Source organism: Penicillium angulare (genome assembly GCF_028827245.1).
Source record: "Penicillium angulare strain IBT 27051 chromosome Unknown utg000005l_segment0_segment0, whole genome shotgun sequence".
NCBI lineage: Eukaryota > Fungi > Ascomycota > Eurotiomycetes > Eurotiales > Aspergillaceae > Penicillium > Penicillium angulare.
In genome coordinates, this window is record NW_026623164.1 from 669,490 (window position 1) to 695,190 (window position 25,701).

General features: G+C 47.5%; 12 protein-coding genes across 12 annotated transcripts; 7 read left to right on the forward strand and 5 right to left on the reverse strand.

The window, feature by feature from the left end:
- Positions 1-488: 488 nt before the first annotated feature.
- Positions 489-2,626, forward strand: N7478_007641 (putative MFS allantoate transporter; the record flags this gene model as incomplete). The annotated part of the gene is made up of 10 exons (XM_056923855.1): positions 489-761; positions 826-973; positions 1,036-1,066; positions 1,122-1,388; positions 1,443-1,660; positions 1,721-1,809; positions 1,882-2,122; positions 2,193-2,286; positions 2,351-2,548; positions 2,608-2,626. 10 exons carry the CDS (start codon positions 489-491, stop codon positions 2,624-2,626), a joined length of 1,578 nt encoding a protein of 525 aa, XP_056776581.1.
- Positions 2,627-3,535: 909 nt separating this feature from the next.
- Positions 3,536-3,905, forward strand: N7478_007642 (uncharacterized protein; the record flags this gene model as incomplete). Its single annotated transcript, XM_056923856.1, is given in 2 exon segments — positions 3,536-3,545; positions 3,565-3,905. 2 exon segments carry the CDS (start codon positions 3,536-3,538, stop codon positions 3,903-3,905), a joined length of 351 nt encoding a protein of 116 aa, XP_056776582.1.
- A 6-nt stretch (positions 3,906-3,911) lies between these two features.
- Positions 3,912-4,613, forward strand: N7478_007643 (uncharacterized protein; the record flags this gene model as incomplete). The annotated part of the gene is made up of 1 exon (XM_056923857.1): positions 3,912-4,613. The coding sequence occupies one exon, from the start codon at positions 3,912-3,914 to the stop codon at positions 4,611-4,613; it is 702 nt and encodes a 233-aa protein (XP_056776583.1).
- A 344-nt stretch (positions 4,614-4,957) lies between these two features.
- Positions 4,958-9,326, reverse strand: N7478_007644 (Nuclear pore complex component; the record flags this gene model as incomplete). Its single annotated transcript, XM_056923858.1, has 10 exons — positions 4,958-5,473; positions 5,539-6,044; positions 6,112-6,355; positions 6,405-6,758; positions 6,811-7,053; positions 7,106-7,203; positions 7,259-7,874; positions 7,947-8,199; positions 8,475-9,047; positions 9,109-9,326. The coding sequence occupies 10 exons, from the start codon at positions 9,324-9,326 to the stop codon at positions 4,958-4,960; spliced, it is 3,621 nt and encodes a 1,206-aa protein (XP_056776584.1).
- A 434-nt stretch (positions 9,327-9,760) lies between these two features.
- On the forward strand, positions 9,761-11,644 carry N7478_007645 (uncharacterized protein; the record flags this gene model as incomplete). Its single annotated transcript, XM_056923859.1, has 4 exons — positions 9,761-10,298; positions 10,363-10,751; positions 10,815-11,489; positions 11,549-11,644. The coding sequence occupies 4 exons, from the start codon at positions 9,761-9,763 to the stop codon at positions 11,642-11,644; spliced, it is 1,698 nt and encodes a 565-aa protein (XP_056776585.1).
- A 287-nt stretch (positions 11,645-11,931) lies between these two features.
- On the reverse strand, positions 11,932-13,068 carry N7478_007646 (uncharacterized protein; the record flags this gene model as incomplete). The annotated part of the gene is made up of 2 exons (XM_056923860.1): positions 11,932-12,914; positions 12,981-13,068. The coding sequence occupies 2 exons, from the start codon at positions 13,066-13,068 to the stop codon at positions 11,932-11,934; spliced, it is 1,071 nt and encodes a 356-aa protein (XP_056776586.1).
- A 230-nt stretch (positions 13,069-13,298) lies between these two features.
- N7478_007647 (uncharacterized protein) lies at positions 13,299-15,824 on the forward strand (the record flags this gene model as incomplete). Its single annotated transcript, XM_056923861.1, has 9 exons — positions 13,299-13,494; positions 13,559-13,940; positions 14,018-14,107; positions 14,488-14,686; positions 14,797-14,816; positions 14,891-14,922; positions 14,978-15,039; positions 15,097-15,221; positions 15,275-15,824. The coding sequence occupies 9 exons, from the start codon at positions 13,299-13,301 to the stop codon at positions 15,822-15,824; spliced, it is 1,656 nt and encodes a 551-aa protein (XP_056776587.1).
- Positions 15,825-16,253: 429 nt separating this feature from the next.
- On the forward strand, positions 16,254-17,906 carry N7478_007648 (H3 histone acetyltransferase RTT109; the record flags this gene model as incomplete). The annotated part of the gene is made up of 1 exon (XM_056923862.1): positions 16,254-17,906. One exon carries the CDS (start codon positions 16,254-16,256, stop codon positions 17,904-17,906), a length of 1,653 nt encoding a protein of 550 aa, XP_056776588.1.
- A 1,135-nt stretch (positions 17,907-19,041) lies between these two features.
- N7478_007649 (putative ceramide glucosyltransferase) lies at positions 19,042-20,845 on the forward strand (the record flags this gene model as incomplete). The annotated part of the gene is made up of 2 exons (XM_056923863.1): positions 19,042-19,169; positions 19,351-20,845. 2 exons carry the CDS (start codon positions 19,042-19,044, stop codon positions 20,843-20,845), a joined length of 1,623 nt encoding a protein of 540 aa, XP_056776589.1.
- Positions 20,846-21,167: 322 nt separating this feature from the next.
- On the reverse strand, positions 21,168-21,900 carry N7478_007650 (ankyrin repeat domain-containing protein; the record flags this gene model as incomplete). The annotated part of the gene is made up of 2 exons (XM_056923864.1): positions 21,168-21,595; positions 21,651-21,900. 2 exons carry the CDS (start codon positions 21,898-21,900, stop codon positions 21,168-21,170), a joined length of 678 nt encoding a protein of 225 aa, XP_056776590.1.
- Positions 21,901-22,684: 784 nt separating this feature from the next.
- On the reverse strand, positions 22,685-23,527 carry N7478_007651 (WW domain-containing protein; the record flags this gene model as incomplete). Its single annotated transcript, XM_056923865.1, has 1 exon — positions 22,685-23,527. One exon carries the CDS (start codon positions 23,525-23,527, stop codon positions 22,685-22,687), a length of 843 nt encoding a protein of 280 aa, XP_056776591.1.
- Positions 23,528-24,002: 475 nt separating this feature from the next.
- N7478_007652 (uncharacterized protein) lies at positions 24,003-24,986 on the reverse strand (the record flags this gene model as incomplete). Its single annotated transcript, XM_056923866.1, has 1 exon — positions 24,003-24,986. One exon carries the CDS (start codon positions 24,984-24,986, stop codon positions 24,003-24,005), a length of 984 nt encoding a protein of 327 aa, XP_056776592.1.
- Between the last annotated feature and the right edge of the window lie 715 nt (positions 24,987-25,701).

The window sequence follows — 25,701 nt, forward strand, 5'->3', positions numbered from 1 at the left end:
CCTATGCTTGTGGCTATGAGTTTTGAGTTTTAATTGGACTGCTACTGGTACTATTCACAAGATGGCTGCTATCTTAAAACTAATCGCGGACTCGATCCGATTCTGTCTCATCGTCAGCCAAGAACACACTTCGGCATGACCTGCTACCAGATCTACCATGGATGCTCTCATTCCGCGTTTCCGTGGGGTACAAGCTCTGCTTTCCCCGCACATGAAGTTTCTTTGAACCCGCTTTTTGAAGCTTTGCGTCTCGGAGAAATAGACATGCTTTGCTTGCAGACACAAAGTCACATCATACTGTAAATACGGGGGGGGGGCACAGACCGTGGCCCCCTCTACTTGAAGTTGAGCTGGGGCTGCATGCATTAATAGTCCTTTCCAGGTACAAAGTCTAGACTCAAAGTTCAATTTTCCTTTTCTCCTTATCCCTGTCTCTGCCCTCGTATCTCATTCCCTTTTTGCTCATTGCAAGTACATCACCCTTCGCAATGTCGGGTACCAGTCCCAACGAGCCAGCACATGGCTCTAAAGCAGACATTATGGACGAACCGACCATCACACACGCGGAATCTAGTACAAGCGCAGCAAAATGGAAATCTGCAAAATCCAAGGATGGTGACGTGGCCATGGCACTTTTTGACGATCCAAATGAATTGCACGAAGAGATCGACCCAGCCGAAGCCCGACGATTATTATGGAAAATTGATTTCATGATTCTACCATATCTAGCTGTGTGCTACGCATTTTTTTACATTGATAAGGTTCGTTATCGCCGCAATGATGTTTTCAAATGACGATGAGACTAACATTAGATGGAAATGGTAGACAACCTTGAGTTATGCTGCCATATTTGGTATTGAAGAAGACCTTGCATTACATGGTACTCAATATAGCTGGCTGAGTAGTATTTTCTACTTTGGATTCTTGGCTTGGGCATTTCCAACAAACTTCTTAATGCAGCGTCTCCCAATTGGTAAATTTTCGCATTTATAGCGGGCGCGCAGGCTATATGTTTACTAACGAGATTATTGATAGGAAAATATCTCGGCGTGAACATTTTTATGTGGTAAGTTCGCGGATCTTCATTTCCATTGCGATGAAAGCTAATATGAGTTCTTTAGGGGTGTTTTCCTTATGATCCAAGCTGCTTGCAACAGCTTTGAGACCCTTGCAGCCCTTCGAGCCCTGGGTGGAGCTGCCGAAGCATGCTCGGACCCAGCATTCATGCTCATTACTAGCATGTGGTATACTCGTCGTGAACAGCCAGTTCGAATTGGGTTATGGTATACAGCAAATGGCATTGGAATCGCTCTAGGTGGACTGCTGGGGTACGGTATTGGCCATATTCGAGGTGCCTTACCTTCTTGGAAATACGAATTTATCGTGATGTACAACACCCCATTCTACTACTGACTCTTTATTTTGCTGACAATAGACTACAGCGGCTCACTTTGTGCTGCCTGGGGAATTGTGATGTTCATTTTTCTGCCTGACTCTCCGGTGGCAGCTCGTGGACTCAGCAAGAGAGAGAAACGAATTGCTGTTGAGCGCATCAGGGAGAATCAAACTGGTGTTGAAAACAAGCATTTGAAGCCTTATCAAATCCTTGAAGCCTTCAAAGATTATAAGCTTTACATGTTTTTTATATTGGGAGTCGTTTGTATGCTTACCTATTTGACTTATTTCCAAAATCATTGCATTGACTGACTGGATCAATTAGGCAATGTTCCCAATGGTGGCATCTCGAACTTTGGTACATTGATCATTAAAGGATTCGGCTATTCTACTTTGGTCACAACTGTCTTACAGGTACGTATATTAAGATTCATCTTCTTCGACTTTTGTTTTCTCCTGTAAGAGCTGAAAGTTAACCCCCTTCAGATCCCATATGGAATTTTCATCGCATTGTCAATTTTGACATGTGTCTTCCTGAACGACCGATTCGAAAATCGCCGCTGCGTTTTTGTTTTAATCTTTCTCATTCCCAACTTGGCTGGTGCATTTGGCCTTGCCTTTGTTCCAACTGATCAACATGTCGGTCGGCTCATCTGCTACTACTTGACTGGGCCATATAATGCCGCTTTTGTACTGATTCTGAGTATGCAAATTGCCAATACAGCTGGTGAGTCTATCTGTTTGAGAAGAATGACTATGATGGGACTCCGAAAACTTATCAACGTATCTTCATACAGGCCACACGAAGAAGGTTGTAACCAATGCAGTGCTGTTCCTCGGATACTGCACTGGAAACATCGCCGGTCCATTCTTCTATAAGACCGATCAATCGTAAGACGTCTTGGACTCGGATTTCCCTCCTTCGCTCAGAACTATATACTAACGCGATTTTCAGTCCAACCTACACTTTGGGAATCTGGTCCATGATTGTATCGCATCTTATTGAAGCATGCCTTATTACTATTCTCGGCCTGCTACTACGGTGGGAAAATAAGAAGCGCGATCGCATCCAATCTCAGATGGAGGGTGGACTTGAAGGCAGGGATTTGGATGCTACTGCTTTCTTGGATTTGACTGACCGAGAGAACTTGAAGTAAGTATTTGTCCCTGGCCTCATATCCATCCGTGGATTAAACTTGCTGACTTTTATAGTTTCCGTTATATTTATTAGAAAATTGTGTTCCAATAGTATCATGCCACCGCCCAATTTATACTATTTCTGCAAAAGTATCTTCTCCCACTTCCAAGCTTCCACTACAGCAATAAGTACTAGGACCGTGATCGAGCCCATTTAGTAGGCCGTGAAGTCTACACTGTTGACAGTGGCTGGGTCTATGTACTACTAAGTAGCTGTTTTACATATCAGTACTATCTACTAATTGAGGTCCTCTTCGTTTCAAGTTCATCAAGGTCGGTGAGTATTCGATCACCATGATCATTGCTGACTCTTTTATTAACGCGAATGCTTTTCCACGTGCTCCATTCTTTTCATTTAACATTCAAAAACTTTCATTCATGTTCAGCACAAAACTCTGTTGCAATCGACCTATGTGTCATCTGCTGTGTCGGATGCCAACGGCCATACTTTCCCCCCGATTCGAGGAAACTAAATTAACAGGCTCGGGGTCAATCCATCCGACGGTGGATCTCATGTGAACTCTCTACTCCAGCTGTTTCCTGCACGAAGAATAAGAAACCTCGTGTTCACGTGAAATACCTGCCGTTGAACTCCGTACGCGGTTCAAGTGTCCGGCTAGCACATGGAGGTGCGAATGAGGAAAAACAGCAATCACAGGAGTATCTTGGATTCCGAGTGTTGACAGTATTCAAATAGTGTAGAGCCACCGCGGCTCCAAGTTCCACATGGCCCTAGGTTCAATTAGGAAGAAAGCTTTTTAACCAAAGCAAGCGGTTGAAACCGAAGATCCGTAGATTACACAGATCGCCAGCCTTGCATACAACGAACCTATTTAGTTCACGCAACCAACCCCCGGGAAGTCGCCTTCTTGGAGACTCCTCGTTGCTCACTATTGTTTAAGCTTATTTTCCATACAAACGACTTTCAAACTAAGCCTCTCCAATGCCATCCAGTATGACCCCAATAAATAGAACGTTCGATAAACCAGCCAACCCAAGTCCTCCTTATCAGTATACCACGCACCGCGTCAAATCTTCTTGTCAAGGTTTTCAATCTCCCAAATCAATCCAATGTTCACAGCAACGAAAAGGGCGGTTATTTCTTTTATTGGGCCTTCATTGCTGCTGCTCGACGCGGATACATGGAAAAGCCAGCAGAGAAATGGACAAACCAGGAGAAGGAGGAAGTAAGGGCTATATATCAGGGATGCCTCGACAAGATCGAAGAATGCACTTCAGAATTCGAGGAAAAGAACAAAATGATGTTCGCAAAGGAGCATGCCTTCTGGATTCACTCACCAGCATCCCTCTAAAAGAAGATGACTGGCGTGCATAACGAAGAATTTTTCAACACATTCCGCGTGAACACACCCGAAAAGTACGGTTCCACCCGAACGTACTCTTCCCTAAACGAGACGATTTTCTCCGATGAGTATCTTCGCACTTGGCAAATGGTGTTTATTATCCGACATCCGGCACTGAGATGGCCATCCTTCTGGCAGTCATTGCTGAAATTTAGCCAGCAGGGGATTATTGACGAAGACATGCTACAGGGGACCACGATGGCGCATGTGTGTATGCGCTGGTCTCGCTTATTATACGATTGGAATCTACAGCAAGATGCACGTCGTCCGCCGCCTATACTAGATGCCTACGATCTTATTAACAGCCCTGAAGTAGTGATCAAGTTCTGTAAACAAGCCGGAATGGATCCTGATGCGCTACAGTTTGAATGGAAGTGCCAGGCTGATGATCCTGATTATTCGGCTTCTGCTGAGAAGATTACGGAGGCTTCTACCAAAAGCGGGCTTGATGAGTCGCATCTTCGTGCGGCTAATATCATGCTCAATACGCTTTCACATTCTTCGGGTCTGATTAAGGATAGAACGGTGAATATATCAACCGAGATGGTCAAGTGGAAAGCTGAATTTGGAGATGACGTGGCTGGGAGAATCGAGAGGGCTGTTTGGGATTCAATGCCTGATTACGAATATCTGAAAGCCCGGCGAGTTACTGTTTAATTACGGACTCAGAATTGTGCAGGGGTGCTATTTTCTAGCATTCAACGAGTACTAGTACGGAGGCCAATAGCTCTCTACATTGGACAAAACTATTTTCCATACTAAGTCTTTACCGCCTACTCTATCGCCTTAGGCCCATGTAAATTCCATATAAGTCCGATGTCAATTCCATGGCATAACAGAACTTAATTATAGATTTCGGGCTCCATGGCATGCTTTATACGAAGAAAAGAGGGAGACCATCAGAGAGGAAGGCAAGCGAGTATTGCAAAAATGATAATCATGAAAAAAAATTCCTATATACGTCGTCAAGACCTGTTACTTGTGCTATTATCAAAATAAACCTAGACCTCTCGGACACTCGGAGATCGTCCATTGGCAGATTCCTGTGACATTGAGTTCCGTCCACGTAAGCTAAGATTCCCGATTCGTTGTACCAAGTTGCTTCCAACTGCGTCTACAGCACCCTTTGGAGCTAATAGAGTTGGACCTTGAGCAGCAGCCTCTTGAACCCTAAACAATTGGATTTTGGTGCCGTTCCAGACACCGACGGTGCCCGGGGTTGCACCCGCGGCGGATCCAACTACCATCTCGCTGGAAAAGATGAATCCCCAAAGAAGAGACTCGTACCACCCCATGGAAAGCGCGGTCCATTCAAACGATTGGGCACGGACTGGTGTCGGCTCAGAGACGATACTCGTGACTTGCGGTTCTTCGGCAAACGATGGCAGATTATTGATCAGAGTACGAGCCTCGGGGCTTGCAGTGGTTTGCAAGGCTACGTCTGGGATGTGGGGTGCAATGGCTGAGATGATAGTGAGGATGGTGTGCAGCGGTAGCTCTGGAAGCCAGGATTCAAGCTGTCAGATTGTTAGCAATTGCAAAGAAGGGACAAGATCGCAAGGCTCTAGAATGAGGAACTCACCCAAGCGGTAGTCGGTGTGAAGCCGGCAGACGTGCCACTGAACAGAGCTGACATGCTTGTTTGGCTTGTCATGCTGTTCTGACGGGAGAAAGATGGTCGACTGGCAGGCATCTTACCACGTGCCTTTTCGGACATGCCTCGCGGTTGTTGTGACCCATTCTCATCATTCACGGAGGCAAAAGAAGGTCTGCGAGACGTTTGTGCAGATGGTGATGATTGAGATGGCGTATTCTGTCCCTCGTCATCGGTGTCATCTTCGCCAATAGCGAATGCAGTGTTCTCTTCCGGAATCCGAGTTAAAGGCGACCGGGCCTCCGCCGGATTGTGAAGGTCTTCCTCGGAGCGAGAAAATGTTGGGCTGGCAACCATATCGCCTGCGGTATCCAGAGATTTGCGTTTTTCTATTTGACGTTCAATCTCCTGTTGTCCACTTTCAAGGGTAAATGCTCGAATAGCCTCGAATCGTTGCTTATACTTCAGAATTGCGTATACAAGATATGGATTTTCTAGACGGCGGTTAGTATACTCAAGCATTACACTCATGCAGAATATGTGAGGCCATAAGAATCATACCTTTGAAGTTATGTTCAAGAATAGCATTGATGAAGTCAAGTAACGATGCAAGAAGTGTATGATTTGTCTCATTGGCAAGCAAGAAACTAGGCGCGGACATGGATGAAAAAAGCTGAATGGTTTTGGAGCAAGCACCCGCGCCTATATGCTGGATGTGTGGGGAGACATTATTTAGAATTATCATGAGAGCAGGGTAAATACTATCGAGGTTTCCTTTGCTCGTTGTCATCAGGGTGTGTATTGACTGTATAAATTAGCAAGTGGCCATATCGCATAAGAGAGTATCAACGAACCATGATGAGATAATCGCCGTAAGACCCTCGGAACTTGGGCACGCGTATAGACAGTGGGAGTGTTTCTTGTCCTTCAAACTTCATGTTAAGACTCTTGCCAAATGTTTCCTCTGCGCTCATTGTTTGAAGGATGAAGATACACATCCGCACTACTCCTTGTTTTGAGGAATCTGCTCTGTATTCCATAGCATAGAAGATGCAAAGTATCAAGAAATCATGCGAACGATTAGAGTCAATTATGAACGACCTGAAACGCTTGTTGCATTGCAATGTCTCCCAGAATAGCATCAAGATCTCCGGTGCCCATTTCACATTTCTCTGGCTCCCAGGGAGATATGAGCTCGTGGCTTGCATCTGGTTTGGGGGTTAGATTGGGACGAAACCAATTGATAGACTTGCTACTCACAGGCTGGTTCAATATCTTCGTCATGCCATCCACAAGGAACTGGAAGTCCTGAGGCCTATGTAGCCTACCATAATAATGACGATAGTAGTTTTTAGGTGGCGCACCACGGCCATCCTCTGGAATGGGGTAGAGGAGCAGGACAAGGAGAAGTTGAAGACAGTAAATCACCAATATCTGCTTGGGGTCTTTCCAAACGACGTGATCATATGGAACTCTCCAGGATGAAGGATTGTATTTCATGGCCTGGTAGAAAGATAAGTCTTACGAATTAGTTCAAAATTCAGGATGGGCATACCGTGTTTAAGAGAGAACAAAGTGTTGTTAGAACGGCCTGCTTATCTTGGCAAGTGGTGATATAGGTAATAGCCTTAACACCTTGCACGGGTAGTGTGTCTATAGTGGTATATTAGAACAGTAACCATTAATATACTCAAAAAGAAGAGCTTACTGGAAGGCTGGTACATTGCTTTGCCAGTCATGGTAAGCAACAGGCGCAGAACCTCGCATCGGTTATTTTCGAGGGTCTTGTTGGACCCCATAGCCGTGTTACAGCCAACACCACTTTGCCATATTGAATATGAGATCTTGCTTTTCGCAGTTGGGAGGACTGGGATTGTGAAATCGGCGTAGAATAGGAGATCGAGCAATGTGTCTATCAGCTCCTCGGCAAGAGGTTTCACCTCTTCGTATTCTTCTCCATGAGGTTGGTCTTGATCATGCTCTAGCTGACCTTCATCGAAGAGTACCTCCCCCGAAAGCTGCGCTTGTCTAGTCTTTCTCTTGCGTCGTGCCCAGAAGAACTTCTCTTCCCAGTCTTCCAGATGTTCGGCTTCGTAGACGAAAGGTAGCAGCCGGGTGAGGACGCGAACGCAGTTAAGCGCATCCCGCTCGGAGGCAAGATCAGGGTCCGGGAATGAAGGATGGTTTTTTAGGACGACAAGTCTTGAGGATACGGAGAGTATGAGGGTTTCGAAGTTCGATAAGGCATGATCGCGAGTGCGTCTGATGTCAGCTGGAGTGAACAGGCTGAAAACGTCTTCTGTAGATTCGGGCAGTTCCCAAAACTTGTATCCTCAGTCAGTATATATAGCCACTACCATGCAGCATCAATTAGGGTCATATTTGAGGCAACATACCCGTGTCCAGTAAGGGTCGTCTGCGGGGATCTCCTTCTCCTCGGAGAGCCGGAAGATGCCCTGCTTGAACACAAGCTTTGACTCCGAGGCTCCCATTACTGAAGAGACCGATCTCTCACAGCACGAGCCTCGTGTATTTCCAGAGAAAAATCCCGGAAGTAGAGTAAAAGCGTTGTTGTTTTTGCGCGGGTGTAGTTGTTCTTGCGGTCGTTCCTGTTGCGGAGTCTGGGCGTGTATTGTCTGCCGAGCCCGCCTAAACAGTTATGACATATGCGCGGGCCGCCTGTTTAGTCTACCTTTGTCCTATCTACAAACCACGAACTCAATGGCCAGACGAATAAGAGAACAAGTAATTAAGATTACGGTAATAATTGATGCTTGATTTTCCATTAAAAAGGACCCGCTATGAGAAACCATGGTCTACAAACTCCCCTGCCCACGCGATCATAATGAAAGGTAAAATAAACGTCCAACCCCAAAATTCAAAATGTCCCATTACTAGCTGAAAGCCTGCGACTTCGCTCGTACAACCATTTGTTGCTCAATCCCATGCTCGTGCGCTTGCCAGACATAGGAGTAGGTGTGGTAGGAGCAATGGTGGACTCGCCGAACGAAGTGCTGAACGAGTTGCCAAATGAGTTGCCAAACGAGTTGCTAAATGAGTTGCTGCGCGCAAGGGGCGAGGAAGACCCGAAACTTTGTCGCCGACCTGTATCTCTTCCACCAGTCGGAAATCCCTTGTGAAGCAACGGACTCGACGCAGGCGAGAAGGTGTTGCCAGAAGAAACGCGTCGGTCTGAGAAAGTGGGCGTGGTTGACAAAGGTGAGCCATTCTGACTCGCAGGGCTACCCTTACGAGAAGTAGAGACGCGGTATCGCGGAGGAGTGACATATGTTGTTCCGGGAGTGAGAGGGGGTGTTGCTGTCGGATCCAAGCCCAAGAGAGAACGTTGTGTAGGCGTCAGGGGGATATCTGAGAGATCGTCCGTTGGTCGGAAGAGAGGATATACGGCAATAAAAATGTTGGCGACAAAGAAGAGCTGGATGAAAAGCAGCGAAAGGTCGGAGTAAACAGAGTTATTGGCGAATATCGGACGGGAACTTGGAAGGAAATCAGTCAATATAAAGCGCGTCCGAACTAATCATAGTTCGCGAGACTTACTGGGTCTTGAGGCTGTTTCCAAAGACCCAGGTCAAAACCAGGGCACCTCCATTCCAGACGACCTTTCGAAGGTTCTTGTCCCCAAATGTAGCAGCATCCTGGCGTCGAACAATCTCATTCAACTGGGGATGGCGCCATTTGCCAGGAGTGCCGGACCCCGCGGAGGGGGGAAGGACCGACGAAGCGGCCTTGGGAGTGGAGGGAAGTGACGTTGCCATTTGTCGCAAGATAATATGTTTGAAAGTTCGAACAGAACGAATACCAAGACAGCAAGCTTGTGGTTGTCGGTATGCAAAAGGGAACTGGAGCTTCGAGGTCAGGGACCCAAATGCGCTGGGAACGGAACCAGGAGAGCTTACCTTGAAAAGAAAATTGTGTATTACTTACCTAGAGGGGGAACTGTGGGGATTAGTAAGGAGATAAACTAGTAACTCAATCGCAGTCGCATCTCCCAAGAGTCGAGTTCATCTCAAGTAAAGGGTTGTTTTGGTGTTTTTGATCGTGGCTGGAGACTTTGAAAAGAAACGCCAATAAGCGCGGAAGTTGCCTAGACGCCGGTAGAAAGGTTCACCCGGACCCCGCTAAGCCCCCATAATCATTACTCCAACGTCATACTCGGTCTTCAGCTTGTTGACACCTCCTCGTGCTCAAAATGGCCGATCCATCATATATTGAGAAGCTGGACACAGTGGTGGCAGATGTTTTAGCTGATTGGAACATTTACAGCACTCTTTTCGCTGGTCTTCTAGCCGCCTTCGCTATCTATTCCCTGGTGTCAGCTCAGGACCCAGATATCCACCCATTCCTACTTGCCCGCCAATCTACTCCCTCACCTATTCGTCAATCAGGCGAGTCTGCAACTTACCGCAGCCTAGAAACTCCTTATGGATTCCCCCTTCGTGCAGGATTGAATGTCAAGGACGCCGATGCTCCCAAATGGACTTCAGGTAGAAATGGTGATCTCCGGGATATCTGGAAGGCTGCTGTGCGTGGAGCTTTGAATGAGGACGGCAGTCCCTCTATGAATCAGGGAAAGATATACACAGTACTGGGAAGACAAGCGGTTGAACATTCACTGGCTCAGGTAACCCAAGAAATCAACGTGATCGGTCATCATCTCCAAAATGCGGGGGCCAAAACCGTGGCGATCTGTCTCACCGACTCTGTTGAGCTGTTGACCTCTTTATTCGGTATTAACGACCAATGGGCTCAGGCAACCTCTTGTTGTACATTCTCAACTAATTTTATCAATAGCCGGAGCTTTCTATGGATTTAAAACAATTCTCGTCCCTCACAACCTCCCCGCAGAGACCCTGTCAGCCCACCTCCAGGCAGCCAATGTCGATGCTTTGATTGCCGAGGCCGGAGGCCTTGATCTCTCAGTAGCCGCCAAAGGAAACAAGCAGCTGACGCAAGTGCTATGGGTTGCCCAATATGGAAACCGACACATGGATTGGCATGGAGTTCCCGAGGACATCGAAGGTTCTCTGCAAGTAAAGGTCTGGCATGAGCTGGTTGAGGAGAATAAGGATTTGGCCGGCTTGGATATTCCCGAATATGATCCTAAGGAGCCCGCTCCTGAAATCAACACTGTTTGGCCCTCGTCCTCGCAATCGGGCAAGTTTATCGATTTCAAATCGGAGGTAAGCAGAAGCCATTCACATCCACATTCAGAAACAGTACAATTTCATTAATAAAATATACAGAACTTGATTGCTGCAATCAGCTCCTTGGGCTCTTCCCTTCCTCGAAACCAGCGCTTCTCTTCATCAGATCTCGTCCTGTCCATTGATTCCCTATCCCGGTCATACCCTCTTTGCCTCATCTTGAACGCCTTATTCTCCAATGCATCCATCGCATTGAATTCCGTTGCCGGTGAAGAAGTTGACTTTGGTCTGGCCACCATTGGTGTATCTCCCACTGTAATTGTTGCCTCTTCCCGCACGATGTCGGACTACCACGACTTTGTTATGCAACCACAGGCTGGAGCCATCTCTTCCTTTGGTCGCTATGTCCAAACGAGAACCTTGGATGCAGGAAACATGCCCTCGAAGAACTTCTTCAGCCAGCTGGCTCGTATCGGACCGACAGCGGAGCTTTCGTTAGACAATCTGCGATTGCTTTGCGTCTCGCATCGTATTGATGCACCTGCCTCGTCTCAGCTTACCACTAAGCAATTGACAGACATTCGGGTCTTTACTGATGCACGCATTGTTTACGCCCTGACCGGTCCCGGTATCGCTGGCGCCATTGCCCAAACAAATGTCTTCGACTACCGACGCAAAGATGGTCCTAGTCACTTCGGCGCTCCTCTCAGCAGCACCGAACTCACACTGACCGGTGTTTCTGAAGCTAAGCCTTCAGAGACCCCGGAAGGCGAGGTAAGACTTAGAGTTTATTCAAATATCAGGAAACTGTTGCTAATTCTCATCGTTTATAGATCAAGGTCGCTGGCCCTGCTGTTGTTGGTGGAGAGACGACACTTTCTTCCCGAGCCCGTATCAGCAAGGACAACACCGTGGAGCTTTGCACTTAGATTTCTCTATCAAGTTGATATTTTCTACGGGATCATCATATTTGCAAGCGTTTGTATCTACAATTCGGTTCTGTTGAATAGTGAGAAGGCCATGATCAACGGCATCCTAAAATGACATTGAGCGTATTTTGGTATTATCTACAACAGGCACATGATAATGATGAGAAGCAGTAATGTCCGATTTCAAATACAAGATCAGCTCCAAAGATGCTGGGGGAAAGTAATATACATATGCCAATATGCTCCTTTAAAACAACTGACAGCCGAACACCATAACGTCTACCTCCTTAGCTTCGCGCAATGAGCGCCTTAGCAGCCTTAGCGTGTGGTACCTTCTCCAATGATTCCTTAGGGATCCTCTCCAACTGCTTGGCCAAAGCGCCTCTCAGCTCATTAAGACGCTGGCTGACAACAATTCGCAATTCCTTGTCCGCTGCAATGCTGTCGATAGACCCACACAGCTCCAATCCCTTGAAGATGGGGATAGCCTTAATCAAACGCTGGTCCACAACCTCCGCATCGAAGGCGTTCTTAGGGACAGCCTTGAAGTCCTCGCCATTCCACCGAGCGAGCAGCTTCTTCGCGTAATTCAGAACTTCATTGCCCTGGTCCTTGCCTTCGAACTTATCTGTGGCACGCGCGGCGCTAAGCTCCAGCAACGTTCCGATAACATACGGCTGATATTTCGGGTTCGTGGTTGGGATCGCAGGGTAAGAATCCATAACTTCCAGCGCATTCTTAGCCGACTTGAGAGCTTCAGTGACCTGGTGACCCTTGAACTCTGCGCTCTGGGCCATGCTGTGAAGCTCGTAAAACAGGCGCGTGGTGATATCTTGATTTTCTAATGAAAGTCCGGTGCGCTGTCCTTGCCTGGCGCATTCGACGATGAGGGAGAGACGGCCAGTGCTGGCAACCTTGCGGATGAGGTATTGCCACCGAGCAGGGGAGACACGCATCTGGGAATTCCATAGTCCACTCATGAAAGGCACAAGATTTTGGTAGTCATTGGCGGCCTCCATTAGGCGCAAGACGTCAATGATTTCCTTGCTCTTGGGCAGCGAGGCAAAGTCCAGTGGTCGTAAGGTGTATTCTTCGTTCTCGCGAATTTTAACTGTGATGGGTTCATCTTGGAGTCTGTGGGCGTGTTTCTCCTTGAACATGCTCGTACGCTGTCGCTTCGGGAGGCCGAACGGGATAAAAAGGTCTTGTCGCCAATGATTGAGGGCCTCGTTCAATTCGGTCGACGCTGTGGGGGAGAAAACTGGGATAGCTTCATACCAATCACATATTAGTAAGTCTTATCTTCAGCATATGGGAAAACGGTGCCATATTATACCAGATGAGGCATGGCGAACTTGCGAAAAGGTAGCCAGGCGGGATGTTCTCTGCCATTGGAAGAGCCTGCCCATAGCGTTCTGTGCCATTTTGAATTTGTACCGGTCCCCGGTCAATGTATATACGGCTCGAAAGTAGTACTGGAAGTACTTTGGCGTATATACTGCTTCGAGTGTAATTGTTTCTACGGAAGATCGTGAGAAGTGAATCCGGGCGGTCGAAGAGAATCTCGAGTCTTGGCACGGAATTCTGCCAACCCGTCCAAATCCCAAATCTCAACGCCGACTTTCTTTTGATCCGCATTACAACACCAAAAGCCATGGCTGCGTTACCGTCAATGCGGCCTTTAGGCTGTCTGAGATCCTTGATTGGAATCCAGAATCCAATCCAGCCTCAAATAAGCCGCCGCTTCATCTCAACAGCTTACTCGCAAAGACCCAAGCGTGTCCCTCTCCCTCCGAATCTCCCCCAGCAATTCCTCTCACAACTACCGGAGCGTCTGCAGCCACGAGAAGGTAATAAATTTGAAGCTTTCCGGAATCGATTGCCATGTTGTGCTAACAAAAACTGCTCGTACAGCCTCCAAGCGTGTCAAGGTCTACCCGGCTCCTCCCTCCACCCGCAAAGCATGCAAAGACCCCATCGCAAAGGTGACTGAGTCACAAATGGCGATCCATGATCCTAAGGGCGAAAGAAAGGCTCTGTTCGACTACCGTCGTAATCCTCGCAGTGTCAAGCCCGGTGATATCTTGCGGGTAACATTCAAGAATGGCGACCCATTCAATGGTGTTGCTCTGAGCATTAAGCTGCGCGGCATTGACACCTCCGTCTTGCTTCGAAACGAGCTTACTCGTGTGGCTGTCGAGATGTCAGTCAAGGTATTCAGTCCAAATGTGCAGAGTGTGGAGATTGTGCAGCGCGCTGAGCGCCCGGCCCGTCGCGCGAGACTGTACTTCATGCGGTACGTTTATCCTTTAATTGATTTCTCTCATCTGAGTAAAAGTACTTCGCTGATAATCACTTTTCCTTTTCCTATAGGTCCCGCAAGCACGATCGCCGCAGCGTGGAGAATCTCGTGGGTGCTTACATTCGCCAGAAGAGAGCTTTCCTGGGTGGCAACCGCAGGAAGTGAGTGGGCAATGGTGCAGCGTCGTTCTATTAGCATATTTTATCATGTATTATTATCTGTCAATACTCAAACATGTTTCTATCACCAAGCATAAAGATCTGTCTACAAAACCCCGATCCCTCCCAATTTGTGATGAAAATGTATTAAGCCGACAGTACGTACATTTAAGGAGTGGTTCGGAATAGCGTCAAACGGTATACCAGTGGTTGTCGAAATAACCATTGATTTAATCTGCTGGTGTAAGTTCACAAGTAGAATGATGTGCAGCGAGTATGGCGAGCTATTCGGAACACGTGCAAGATCAAGCGCGTCCCGCTTCAATTCCCCAGCTCCTTTAATTCTCTACACCTCACACATCCACAATTAAACCCTCGACCAGGTATATGTTTGCCGAGTCCTCGGATTTCAAAGTCATGGTCTCTTCAACAGTGTTGGTCACAGCCGTGGCGCTAGCGTTCGCTGCCGGTCCCGTCCCAGTCATTGGGTCCATTACCTCCAGTCTTCAGTATGTGCTGAAGAATACGCACGGCAGCAAAGAGTATGGATATCCTACAGATATTACTCGAGATATTCTTCCGGTATGTGTTGATTGATATCTTCGCCATTTCATGCTCTCCAAAATAAATGTTTCCAATGATTTTTGTGATCAATTGCTTCTCGGAAGAGCTAGCTAACGTCATATGGCTAGATTCCCGTTCACTCTCATAAGTAGGTTACAGCCAGGGCACCGTCAAGAAATCGAAGCCCCTCGAAATTGACTCGTTTTTTTTTTTAACTTCCAGTGATTACTGGAGAGAAGAACCTTTCTGGACTGGTATGTCGTCGTCACGGGATACTGATACTTTTTTCCTTCGATTAACATCTTGCAGGTCTTTCAAAGGGATGTATATCCACAGAAGCCGACGTTTGGCTATACAATGGCACACTCTATGTATGTGCCTTCTGATCTTGTCTGGGCTCTGGCCTATTATTAACATCGCCTGTTTAGGTTGGTCACCATGAGTCCGCCCTGACGGTAGACCGAACGCTCGAAAGCCTGTATATCAACCCGATCCTAGATGTACTGGATCGCCAAAACCCAAAGACGCCTTTCGTTACCAAGCCTACTAAAAAGTAAAACATACCCTACCCCAATTCCCAGCCAATACTAACGAATTTCAACCCAGTGGTGTTTGGGACACTAACGCAGAGCAAACGCTCTACTTCTTCATCGACGTGAAAACTTCCGGTCCAGAGACATTCAAGGCCGCCATCGAAGCCCTTGAACCACTCAGAGAGAAGGGCTATCTTACCAAGCTCACTGGCGGGAACAAATTGGAGTATGGACCCGTTACCATCATCGGAACTGGTGATACCCCCCTTGACATGGTAACTTCAGTCTCGGACCGCGATTACTTCTTTGATGCTCCTCTTGCAGCCCTGAACGATCCCAAATATGCCGATATTGACGGATATGTCTCGCCTATCGCATCCACCGACTTCAAGGCTGCGGTGGGCAAAGTGGCAACTGATACCGAGCCGGTCCTTTCAGATGTAAAAGTCCAGATTCTTCATGATCAGATTGCTACAGCCAATGATCGTGGAATCGGTGCTAGATACTGGAACACACCAAATTGGCCTATTCGAACACGTAACCTGGTCTGGAGAACACTACTGAATGAGGGAGTTACGCTTCTCAATGCCGATGATTTGGATGCTGTGGCTTCGTACTTTTGATCAAATTGTGCGTGTTGGATATGCCATGTATCCATAACCTCTTCGGCCAATCCGATGTTATGGAAAGTTATGTGTCTTGAATATTAGCAGTACTAGTAAATACTGCATTGGATGTGATCACTATACGGGTACAAGCATTATACATAAATGTTTCACAGATTATTTCCCCACCATAAGCATCAAATTCAAATATCTCACTTTACGAATCTCCTATTCTCTCTCTTAATTTTCATCTTTTATAATTATATGTAAATTTAAATACGGCCTATTGTTCCAAGGTTCTCCCCTAGTCATTTATGTTCCTGTTTACACCTGTACCTGACACGTGACCACCAATAAACGGCAGGGCAAATCGCTGCGAGATTGAGCTCCACTACGTATCAGTCGAACTTCGCTCAACGCCGAATCTCATTGGTCGAAAAAATAACAATGGCAGTGGATGGGGATCTGGGTGATCTCTTGGCCAAGGTGCTCCCCACCGGGACTGAGCTAACAGCCCGTCATATCTCCTCCACTCCGGCATCCTGCGACGCGCTCTTCGCCGCCGCGCCCGGAAAAGAGCCCGAAGCCACCTTTTGCGAAAGTCACTTCCTGTCAGTCTCCATTGACTCCCCCAATGACGATGGAGCCGAGCTTATCGTGTTTGGAATGGAGGTCATGATCTACAACTCTGCTCACTTGACCACCATCTTCGTCTCCAAGGCCGATTCAACTGGCCTCCTTCATTTACTCAAATTGCCGCAGAAAGTCTCGGTCCTCAGATTGGTCTCTCATACATTCTTGACCTACCTTGCTCGCACACACCAACGACCTGGTGTACGCTTGGTTATTTCCCTGTTTGCTCGCGCCCAGAATCAATATCTCTTTCCCGCCAGCATTGAGAATCCCGAGAAGCATGTTCTCGACGACCGGGGATTGATCAAGTGGTGGTGTCGAGCTTTAGATCCTATCCTTCGAGAGAATGAGCCTGAGTCTGTTTCGCAAGAAAGCAAGCCTCTGGACCAGACTGCCGAGGCAGCTAAGGCCTCCGCGACTGCATATCTCATTGTGCCGGGCTGTGACCGGTTAGAGACGCGTAACTTTTTCCCTGTGTCTTCTAAGTCCGACGCACAGAATCATCCGCGATGGCTCGCAAGTTATCCATTGAAGCAAATGGTCCAAGATCCCTCTGGTCCACCGCGCAGCTTAATTCCCCGACTTCCAGATGACCCAAAGACACGTTTCCTGATTGACCTGGATGATGAACTCCCAGAACCTGCAGAGGGTGAAAATCAAGTCGCCCACAGTGGCCAGTGGCGAAGCGTCAGATCCTTGGATCAATTCTGGGAGATGATGTCGTTCCGCCAGGAGTGCTCTGCTGGTAGACTTGTGGGATTCCTCTGGCTTGTCATAAACCCTCCTGGTTTAATGAACTCGACTACAATGGCAAGTCAGAGCCAAGGTCCTCTTTCAGGGGGCAATAATTCTATTCAAAGAACTGCCCCCGTACCTCAAAATGACGAGCCATCTGGAAAGGATGTCAATAAGGCGAACACGGAGGAGCCCTCGGCTGAAACTGCCAGCACCGAAACCGTACCGGTACCATCATCCGAAACCCCGGCGGCTTCTTTCGACTGCCACCCAGGCAATCTTTCAACCAACGGTCGACCAGTGTCGTCGACTGTTGAAGCTAATCCATTTTTCTGGCCCGAGGCCGGTCGAGGCCATGTAGTACTCGACGAAGCAGGCTACAAGGAGATGATGGACGGCCTTCTGGACAATTTCTATGACGAAAAGGAAATTGCTGCCAGTACCAAGGCTTATGTTGACAATGTGGCTTCCTTAGCCGACCAACTCACTTGGGGCAAGCGGGTTGTTGGCAGTCATTCACCAGAACAGGGCATTGCACAGCCTATAGAGGCTAACAACCTTCTGGATAGTACGCTGATTCGCAAGAGAAAAAAGCCGGAAGCTGAAAATGCTGAGACAACCGGAGATTCAGCGCAGCAGATTGAATCGGGGTTTGCCCAGCCAACTCCGGATCAGCCAGCGAGTGTTAATGTTCTCAGTGCTGGCTTGGTCAGAAAGAAGAAGAAGACATGATCTGATTGATTTTCCTCGCTGGGTTTGGCGTTTTGGAGGGTTGGGTTTCTTTATTCCTAGCGGCATCAGTATGGTGGTAAGGTGCTATAGTATCTAGGAAATATTTTACAAGTTATTGCGCTTCAATTTCCATACATTTCGATTTGTCTCATTCTGCCTTTTTGCAAATTGCACATGGGGCATTTGGATACATTCTACGCATGGCAATTAAAATTTCGAATTTATTTCTAAAAACTCCAATAGTATAGATATGCTAAATAAATCCTACCTACGTACAGGCTAAACCTACAGTCTGGTGTGATATTGGCATCACCTACTAGGTACTACATCCATCCATACTAGTGTGGACATGTATTTGGAGGTATCAACACCTGGGGATTCAATGTCCCGGTTGTATGTAGATCTGCCTCAACGCGTGTATTAACCTTCCAACCTTAATTCAAATCAACCTAGAAATATCTAAGATAATCCCACTAAGCTAAAAAGCCTGCCCATGTGTTTTTCGGTGGATCATGGATCAAGCCCTCGAGGTTCAAGTTCTCCAGGGCTGGATGTACATTGTGTATTGGTGTCATGATATTGGATACAATGGATGTATATATCGCTGTGTACGGTGAGTATTTTAAGATCAACATTTTAGCGTTAACATGCGGAAAATACCCAGGTTCTGTAGGTATTATTTTGCAAATAGTAGAGTTATATATGGCCCGAGCTTAATACTTAAGGCCCGATTACGCCTAAGACTAATTATTATTGCCGCTCAGGGAGCTCTTACAAACACGGCACTGCACAAGTGGAGCTGGATAGCTTGGGCGGTCAAAGCGCAAACGAGAGGGTCTAAAGGAATAATATACAAATGCCTGAGCTCCATTGTTCGAAAGCGAATCCAAAATTTGAAAAGGGTTGCATATTTAAGCCAATTTACGCGGTGGTGCTATGTTTTCCATAGCTCTTTACAGGGTTAAGAGAGCAAGGAAGCCGCAGTATCCGATCCCGAAACTGCGCAGCACTCAGCTCCACACACGCCCCAGCGACCAACCCACAATTTGCCCTCGCATACTCCCGCACCCTCCGAAGTTGGACCTTCCTACCTTAGAATGTCCCTCTCGTTTGTGTTGTCGTTCCCTTGAGACCCATGCTAAAGTCGAAGTCGCATTTCCTCCACGGTGATGGCGATATGCCCTTGTCCGTCGCGGCGGGCTGGATCGGCCTGATCTGGTACACCACTGTGATGCTCGTGTGTGCCTTGGGATATTTTCAGATGTATGTTGAATCTCCGGCGCCTACACTCCTTGTCCTTTCGCTCTATTCTCGAACATGTCTTCAATTTGTAGCTTTATCTGTTCGACAATGACAATGGCAATTGAAACACGCGGGGACAAAGAACAAAAAGAACAAACTAGCGTCCCCGATTACGACAGTGGCTAACCGTAAAGTCAATTAGTTGGAGATATTTTTTGCGACGACCCCGCCGGTCTCCTCTCGCGACTTCCTCAGACGCTCCTCATGTTACTGCGATCCGACCGGTTAAGGGCATCGAGCCCAATCTTTACGACTGCCTTGCTGCCACCTTTCGCCAGGATTATCCCCGTGACAAGCTGACGATCTCCTTATGTGTCTCATCGCGCGATGACCCTGCCTTTCCCATTCTCTGCAAAGTCGTTGATGACTTCCCGGATGCCGATGCCCATGTATACATCGAAGAAGAAGACCCGTTACTTCAGGGCAGCAGTCCGAATAGCTACACGCTCGGACCGAACCCGAAAATCCGCAACATGAGCCAGGCATATCGAGAGGCGAAGGGTGATATCATCTGGATCGTTGACTGCAATGTCTGGGTTGGCAAAGGTGTTTGTGGTCGCATGGTCGATAGGCTTTGCGGGACAGGAGCAACACCTGGCAAAAAGTACAAGTTTGTACACCATCTTCCTTTAGTCGTGGATGTCACTGGGGAGAACACCATCAACGAAGAGCGACAAGCCTTTTTGGATGCTTCTCGTGACGCGACAATCATGAACGATGCGGTTTCATCGAGTCATCCAGAAGACAGCTTCAAAAGCATGATTGAGACTGGAGGTGGTCGTTTGGAGGAGCTGTTCCTTTCCTCTGCACATGCGAAGATGTACACCGCAATCAATACCGTGCTTATTGCGCCATGCATTGTGGGAAAGTCTAACATGTTCCGTCGCTCGCACTTGGACTATCTCACTGCTCCTTCGCCAAAGAACCCCACTCCCCGTCATCCCGGTATTGACTTTTTTTCGGACAACATATGTGAGGATCACTTGATTGGCGACCTTCTATGGCGAAAGAAGGTGCGGGAAGAAAAGGAATACGGGGAAAACTGGGGTAAACATGCAATGGTTTTTGGAGACCTAGCTATCCAGCCAGTAGGGAACATGTCTGTGCAAGCATACATCGCCCGCCGAGTTCGATGGTTGCGCGTCCGGAAGTTTACGGTCCTCCTCGCGACCCTCGTCGAGCCCGGCACCGAGTCATTCTTATGTTCTATATACGGGGCATGGGGCATAACAACAGCACTAGCGCCATACCTTGAACAGGAAGGCTTCCAATTCGCGTCTACTCTGGGTACATGGATGTCATTCTTTGCCATATTTGCGCTCAGTATGGCATTCTGGATCTTCATCGATTGGACTCTCTACATCAAGCTTCATTCCGCTAAGTCAATCGAAGTGGACGAAAATACACCACCATTTGCGCGTCCTGTCCGCCGGAGCTCCCTCCAGGTTACTCGCCGTCCGTTTCTACAGTGGCTCGCTGCATGGCTCGGTCGTGAGCTTCTCGCACTACCTATTTGGATTTCTGCTGTATATGGCGGTGTGACTGTTGTATGGCGGGATCGACGCTTCAAAGTTGGGTTTGATGCCAAAGTCCGAGAAGTAGACCATGATGTGAACGGCAAATTCCGTCGAGATTGACATGCTATACGACACAGCCAGCTATAGTTTTCATCACACGCTATGCATATTAAACCGACCATCCATATACGTCAAATGCACGTCAAAACGGACATAAATTTTCCTCCCCAGATAGGCAATGATCTGGGCATGTATTGATGTTAACTCTGAATTCGAGCGTTTCAACCATGTTTAACCTGCGAAAAGACTAGATCTCCAATGCATTTGCATAAAAAAAAAAGAAAAAAAAAACCAAATAAAAATCGCTTCTGTCTATATCTGAACTTTTATTTCATGGATCCATAAATCACATCCTCATCACCCCATGCAACGTTTCAGCAAATTAAGCCGAGCTCTCTCCTTCATTAGCACCACTTTCCAACCCACCAGCCTTCTCCGAGCTCAACAACCACTCAACAACCTGTCTGCCCGCAGACATCTCCCCAGCATTAGAAGCTTCCTGATCCTCACCACCCTCAGCCTCACCAATAGTCATCTCGATCTCCTCATTTCCATTCTCATCCTCCTTGACCTCCTCCGCAGAAGCAGACCAAGCAGCCCGCTCAGCAAGGAAGACCGCATCATGTCCAGCATCATTCTTAATAGCAACATCGGCACCGGCTTCGACAAGCGCCTTCACACACTCCAAGTGCGTGTTCAGTGCAGCCCAGTGCAAAGGCGTGTTACCAGAGTAATTGCGGTGGTTTAAGAAAGCTGTGCGCTGGGCTTGATCTCCAGCAGACAACTTTGAAAGAAGAGCGTTGAGGATTTCTTGGGTATCAAGTTAGAATAATGATATCATATTAGACTTTCAATCTTGACATACCTGAGTTTCCATTTGCAGAGGGGAAATGCAGCACGCAGGATCCGGAGCCACCCTCGCTCTCCTCTTCCATGTCAATAGCCGAGGCAACAATTTGCCATTCGGGACAGCTGTGTTGCGAGGCTAGGCTAGCGACGTCTTCGTTCAGAGCCTGGAGATCGCCTGCTCGAGCATCGAAGATGAGATCCTCGATTGACTCAGATGAAAGTGCAACAGGCACTGTAGGCTTAGACCTTGGTGTTGAGGCAGACATTATATATTAATGTCAAGTAGAACTTCGGAATAAGATAGTACAGCGCTTTCGCTTTCTTTTTCTTTCTTGCTTCCGGTGCAGTATTAAGCTGGGGCAGGTTCCTTTTTGCAGTAGAAAATAGATTTTGATATCCTAGTCGAGATTATTAGTGAGATGTTTCAAAAACAAAAAATACAATGGAAGGTCGAAATTCAAGTAATACAACAACATGAAATCCAACTAATCCCATAGGTTTGTTATAAAACGAATCGCAGCATCTCCGAGTTTTGCGCACTCAATGTAAGCGCATTGGTCACATTATTCGTCCAACCAGTGAGAAAACCCCGGTATTTAGTGCAGGTAACAGGGTAAGGCACATGATAAATCCAGAAATCCAGCATTTCTTACCTCTGTGTCTCTTTTTGATCCGAGTAGATCTTGTTGAAATTCATGTTCGCCGCTTTCGAAGAAACTTTGATATGGCAGTCACATGACTCATGGTGGGGTTCTTAAGCAGGACTATATAAACCAGGACAACAAGAAAAGAAAAGAAAAAGATATTTGAAGAAGGAATGAGCCTATACGAGCTCAAGTTGATTCACATGGGTAATGATACATATTGCTATTTGGACAAGATTACGGGATGAACAGGAAACACACCTGTCTCTATGCACAATGCCAGAACGCAAGACTCAAAGGGAGAAGAAGAGAAAACAAGCACACAACGCCCCAACACCAACACGCGATCTGGACAATCCAAACCAAGCGCAGACCCCAATTTCAATGCAAAAGAACATCTAGCCCTTCAATCCCGTAACCACGCCCTGCGCTTTTCCTCCTTCTTCTCCCGGCGCTTCTCCTTGAACTGCTTAAGCTCTTTCTTGCTTAATTTCTTCGCGCTCCGCTCAGCCCGAAGACTACGCCCATCGTGAGAATTAGCCGCAGAATCGACATCGAAGAACGCATTCATCTGTCGCTGCGACTTATTCGCATCATTGTGGTTATCCGGGTTGATCGAATCTGCCTGCCATCGACCCGTGAACCGGTTAAAGGTTCCAGTAGCACCATAAGCAGCGGTCGGGTCAACAGAGGACGCGTTCGGATCCTTCTGTTCTTCGTATTGTTGCGCATACGAAGCTGTGGGATCATAATCTCCGTGAATGGCGGGGTTATAGCCACCTAGGACGGGGGACTTCTGCGGCAGAGGTGGTTGATCTTGTGGTTTGCTTTCTGTGCCTGGGGCCGCGGCCGTGGGTTCAGATTGAGGGATGCGGGGATTATCCCATTGCGAGAGGGTTGTGAAACGATTGTAGAAATAGTATGCTTGCACGTTTGCATCCCATACTGGTTCCCATCCGTCATCCGTTGTTTGGCCGGGCGGTGCTTCGTCGGGGAGTGGTGGGGGGACTTCGTCGGGTAATGGGGGCGCTGCTGTCTCTTCTTCCTCTCCTTCCTCTTGCTCTTCCTCTTGCTCTCCCTCTTCCTCTGACTGATCGTGTTGGGGTGAATGGTCCTTTTCTGCCGAGTCTTGCTCCTCGTGTTGTTCTTTGTCTGTCGCGATCCCGGTTGCCTGTGGCGGATCGGAGGCGACTGGGCTGCCGGCGCGTTCTGCTTGGTCGTGCGCAGATTCTGGTTGTTCGTCAGACATCCTGGCCGTTAGTTTTTGCTTCCCCGTTTGTGGAGGAAGTCCGAAGCGATTATGCGTGAGATATCGGCGCATCGGAGCTTGGAGTGAAAGCGAGGCGTAAATTGGCTTCACCGCCTAGCCTAAAACGGAATTGAAGTATAAAAGCAATCAATGATTAGAGAGAAGTTGACAGCTATGAACATATCTCTCCTTATTTCTGTTTCTCTTTTTTATTCGGTTCGGATGTATATTGTGAAAGGTTTCACGCAATATTTATAAATATGCTTTGTTTAGTACGTCGATTCTATCAATTCATTTCTCATCCATCAGGCTACGCACTTGAAGATTGGATCCATGTTACATGTGCCGATACCCAAAAGTCAGAATGGTTAGCAGTAGTGTGCAGGCTATAACGCTGGCTTCAAAAAGACAACATGGAAGATTCAGTACGTACTTTTAATTCGTAATTTAGATCAATTATTATGTACAGTTATATTTAAGAATCTCTATGATATACCTGACCAACCGAAATCATCGGATATTCAGAGGTCCAAGATCCAGGGGAGCTGGTCGGCTTTTTTCTTCGGCTGCGGTCTCTCAGTCGAGCCTCATGGTTTTCAAGATGTTCAGGATCAATCCCTTCACGACTATGTGGCGAATGATCATCGCTCCAGCGCGGTTGAATATGAAGATCATCATGAGATGGTTGAATATCTTCAATAGACGCGGGACTTGCGCGAATCACAGCGACAAGACTGTTCAGCACCGTAAACTCCATTTTGAGCTTGAGGCTGTAGACCAAAGGTTTGAAGGTCGTTTGAATATCGAAATAGCCTGTATATTCCAAAGCCAAAAGAACAATATCCAGCGCGATGGCGATTGCATTGACGAGAATAATGTTTACAACTACCCTGTTGCCGCGAGGACCTTTGAGGGCCAAAACAGGCCGAAGACCTTTTGATGTTTCCCAGATGTAAAGGGTACTGATTATGATTTCTTGAACGGAAAAACCCGTCAATTGCACCCGCTCGTAGATATTGAAGGGCGAGATCCAGCTAGAAACACCGTGGTTGCTTCCTAGGAAAAGAATTGTTGTAGGGACGTGGAAGATAAAAGCGTCGATAATAATCATCCACAGTACGAATTGAAGATATTGTTTATGGCTCGTCACTAAATGAAGTCGAGAGTACAGCACAACCGATTGGCCCGTCACCATAGCGTACCAGCCAATGCAGATTAAAACTGACATTGGAAAATTGGGGGCAAGGGCGAAGTAGCGAAGGAACCCCGTGATGGCATGTACAAGTGTTCCCCATGCAGCTATAAGCATGCTCCAAAAGTACAGGCCACGGCGGCGACGAAATGTTGTGAAGGTCGAGATAGTAATTTCAAGGACATTGAAGCAAGAGAGGGCAAGGAATGCTGCCATCACCATTGCAACCGCCCGGGATACATGGATTGGGCCCGTTTCGCCTGCCATATTGACGCTGGTTGATTTGTGTCCCGTTGGCAGGGAAATTGACCGGGGGTGGCGTTTTGGCAGTTCTTCAGGATGCTTTGTTGAATAGCCCGGCTACTAGCTAGCTATGCTGCCATTGGCAGATAAGCTCACAGTGATGCTTGCATGTTAGCGATCAAAACGGCAGATCGCCGGCACTCGATTCAAGTAAAGAGCTCGTCTCCTGTCGAGGGTGGAGGAGCTAGACTGCGACAGGATATAGGGGCAGTCGAGCGGTCGAGGGGAGTCTGGCCGTTCATCTTGGCGAGAGATTTTGAGACCTCAGTTCAGCCAAGAGACTCTAACTTAATTTAAAGTTTCATCAAGTTCGATTGATTGGCCACTCAACAGTTCTGACATCATGGCGCTTTGGATGAAGGGCAGTGCTGATGAACCTTCAAGGGTAGCCCATGGAACTCGTAAAGGCCCAAAGTTTAATATTGATTCTAGGCATGTTTGAACCTCGAAATTGCCGAAGTTGAGTCCTGATGCAGGGGTAGGAGTAGAAAGGATCTCTTCGCATTAAGGGGGTCCACGTCGGGCATCTATGGTGGGTCTCCGCGGTCCCGTCACATCGGGAGCCTTTCTCGCTAGGACCTTTATCGGCGACACCTCGGGATATATGACACTATGTACACCGTATACCGTACAGCCTTCTATCAAATACATGTCAGAAAATACCAGAGAATCCAGGGGT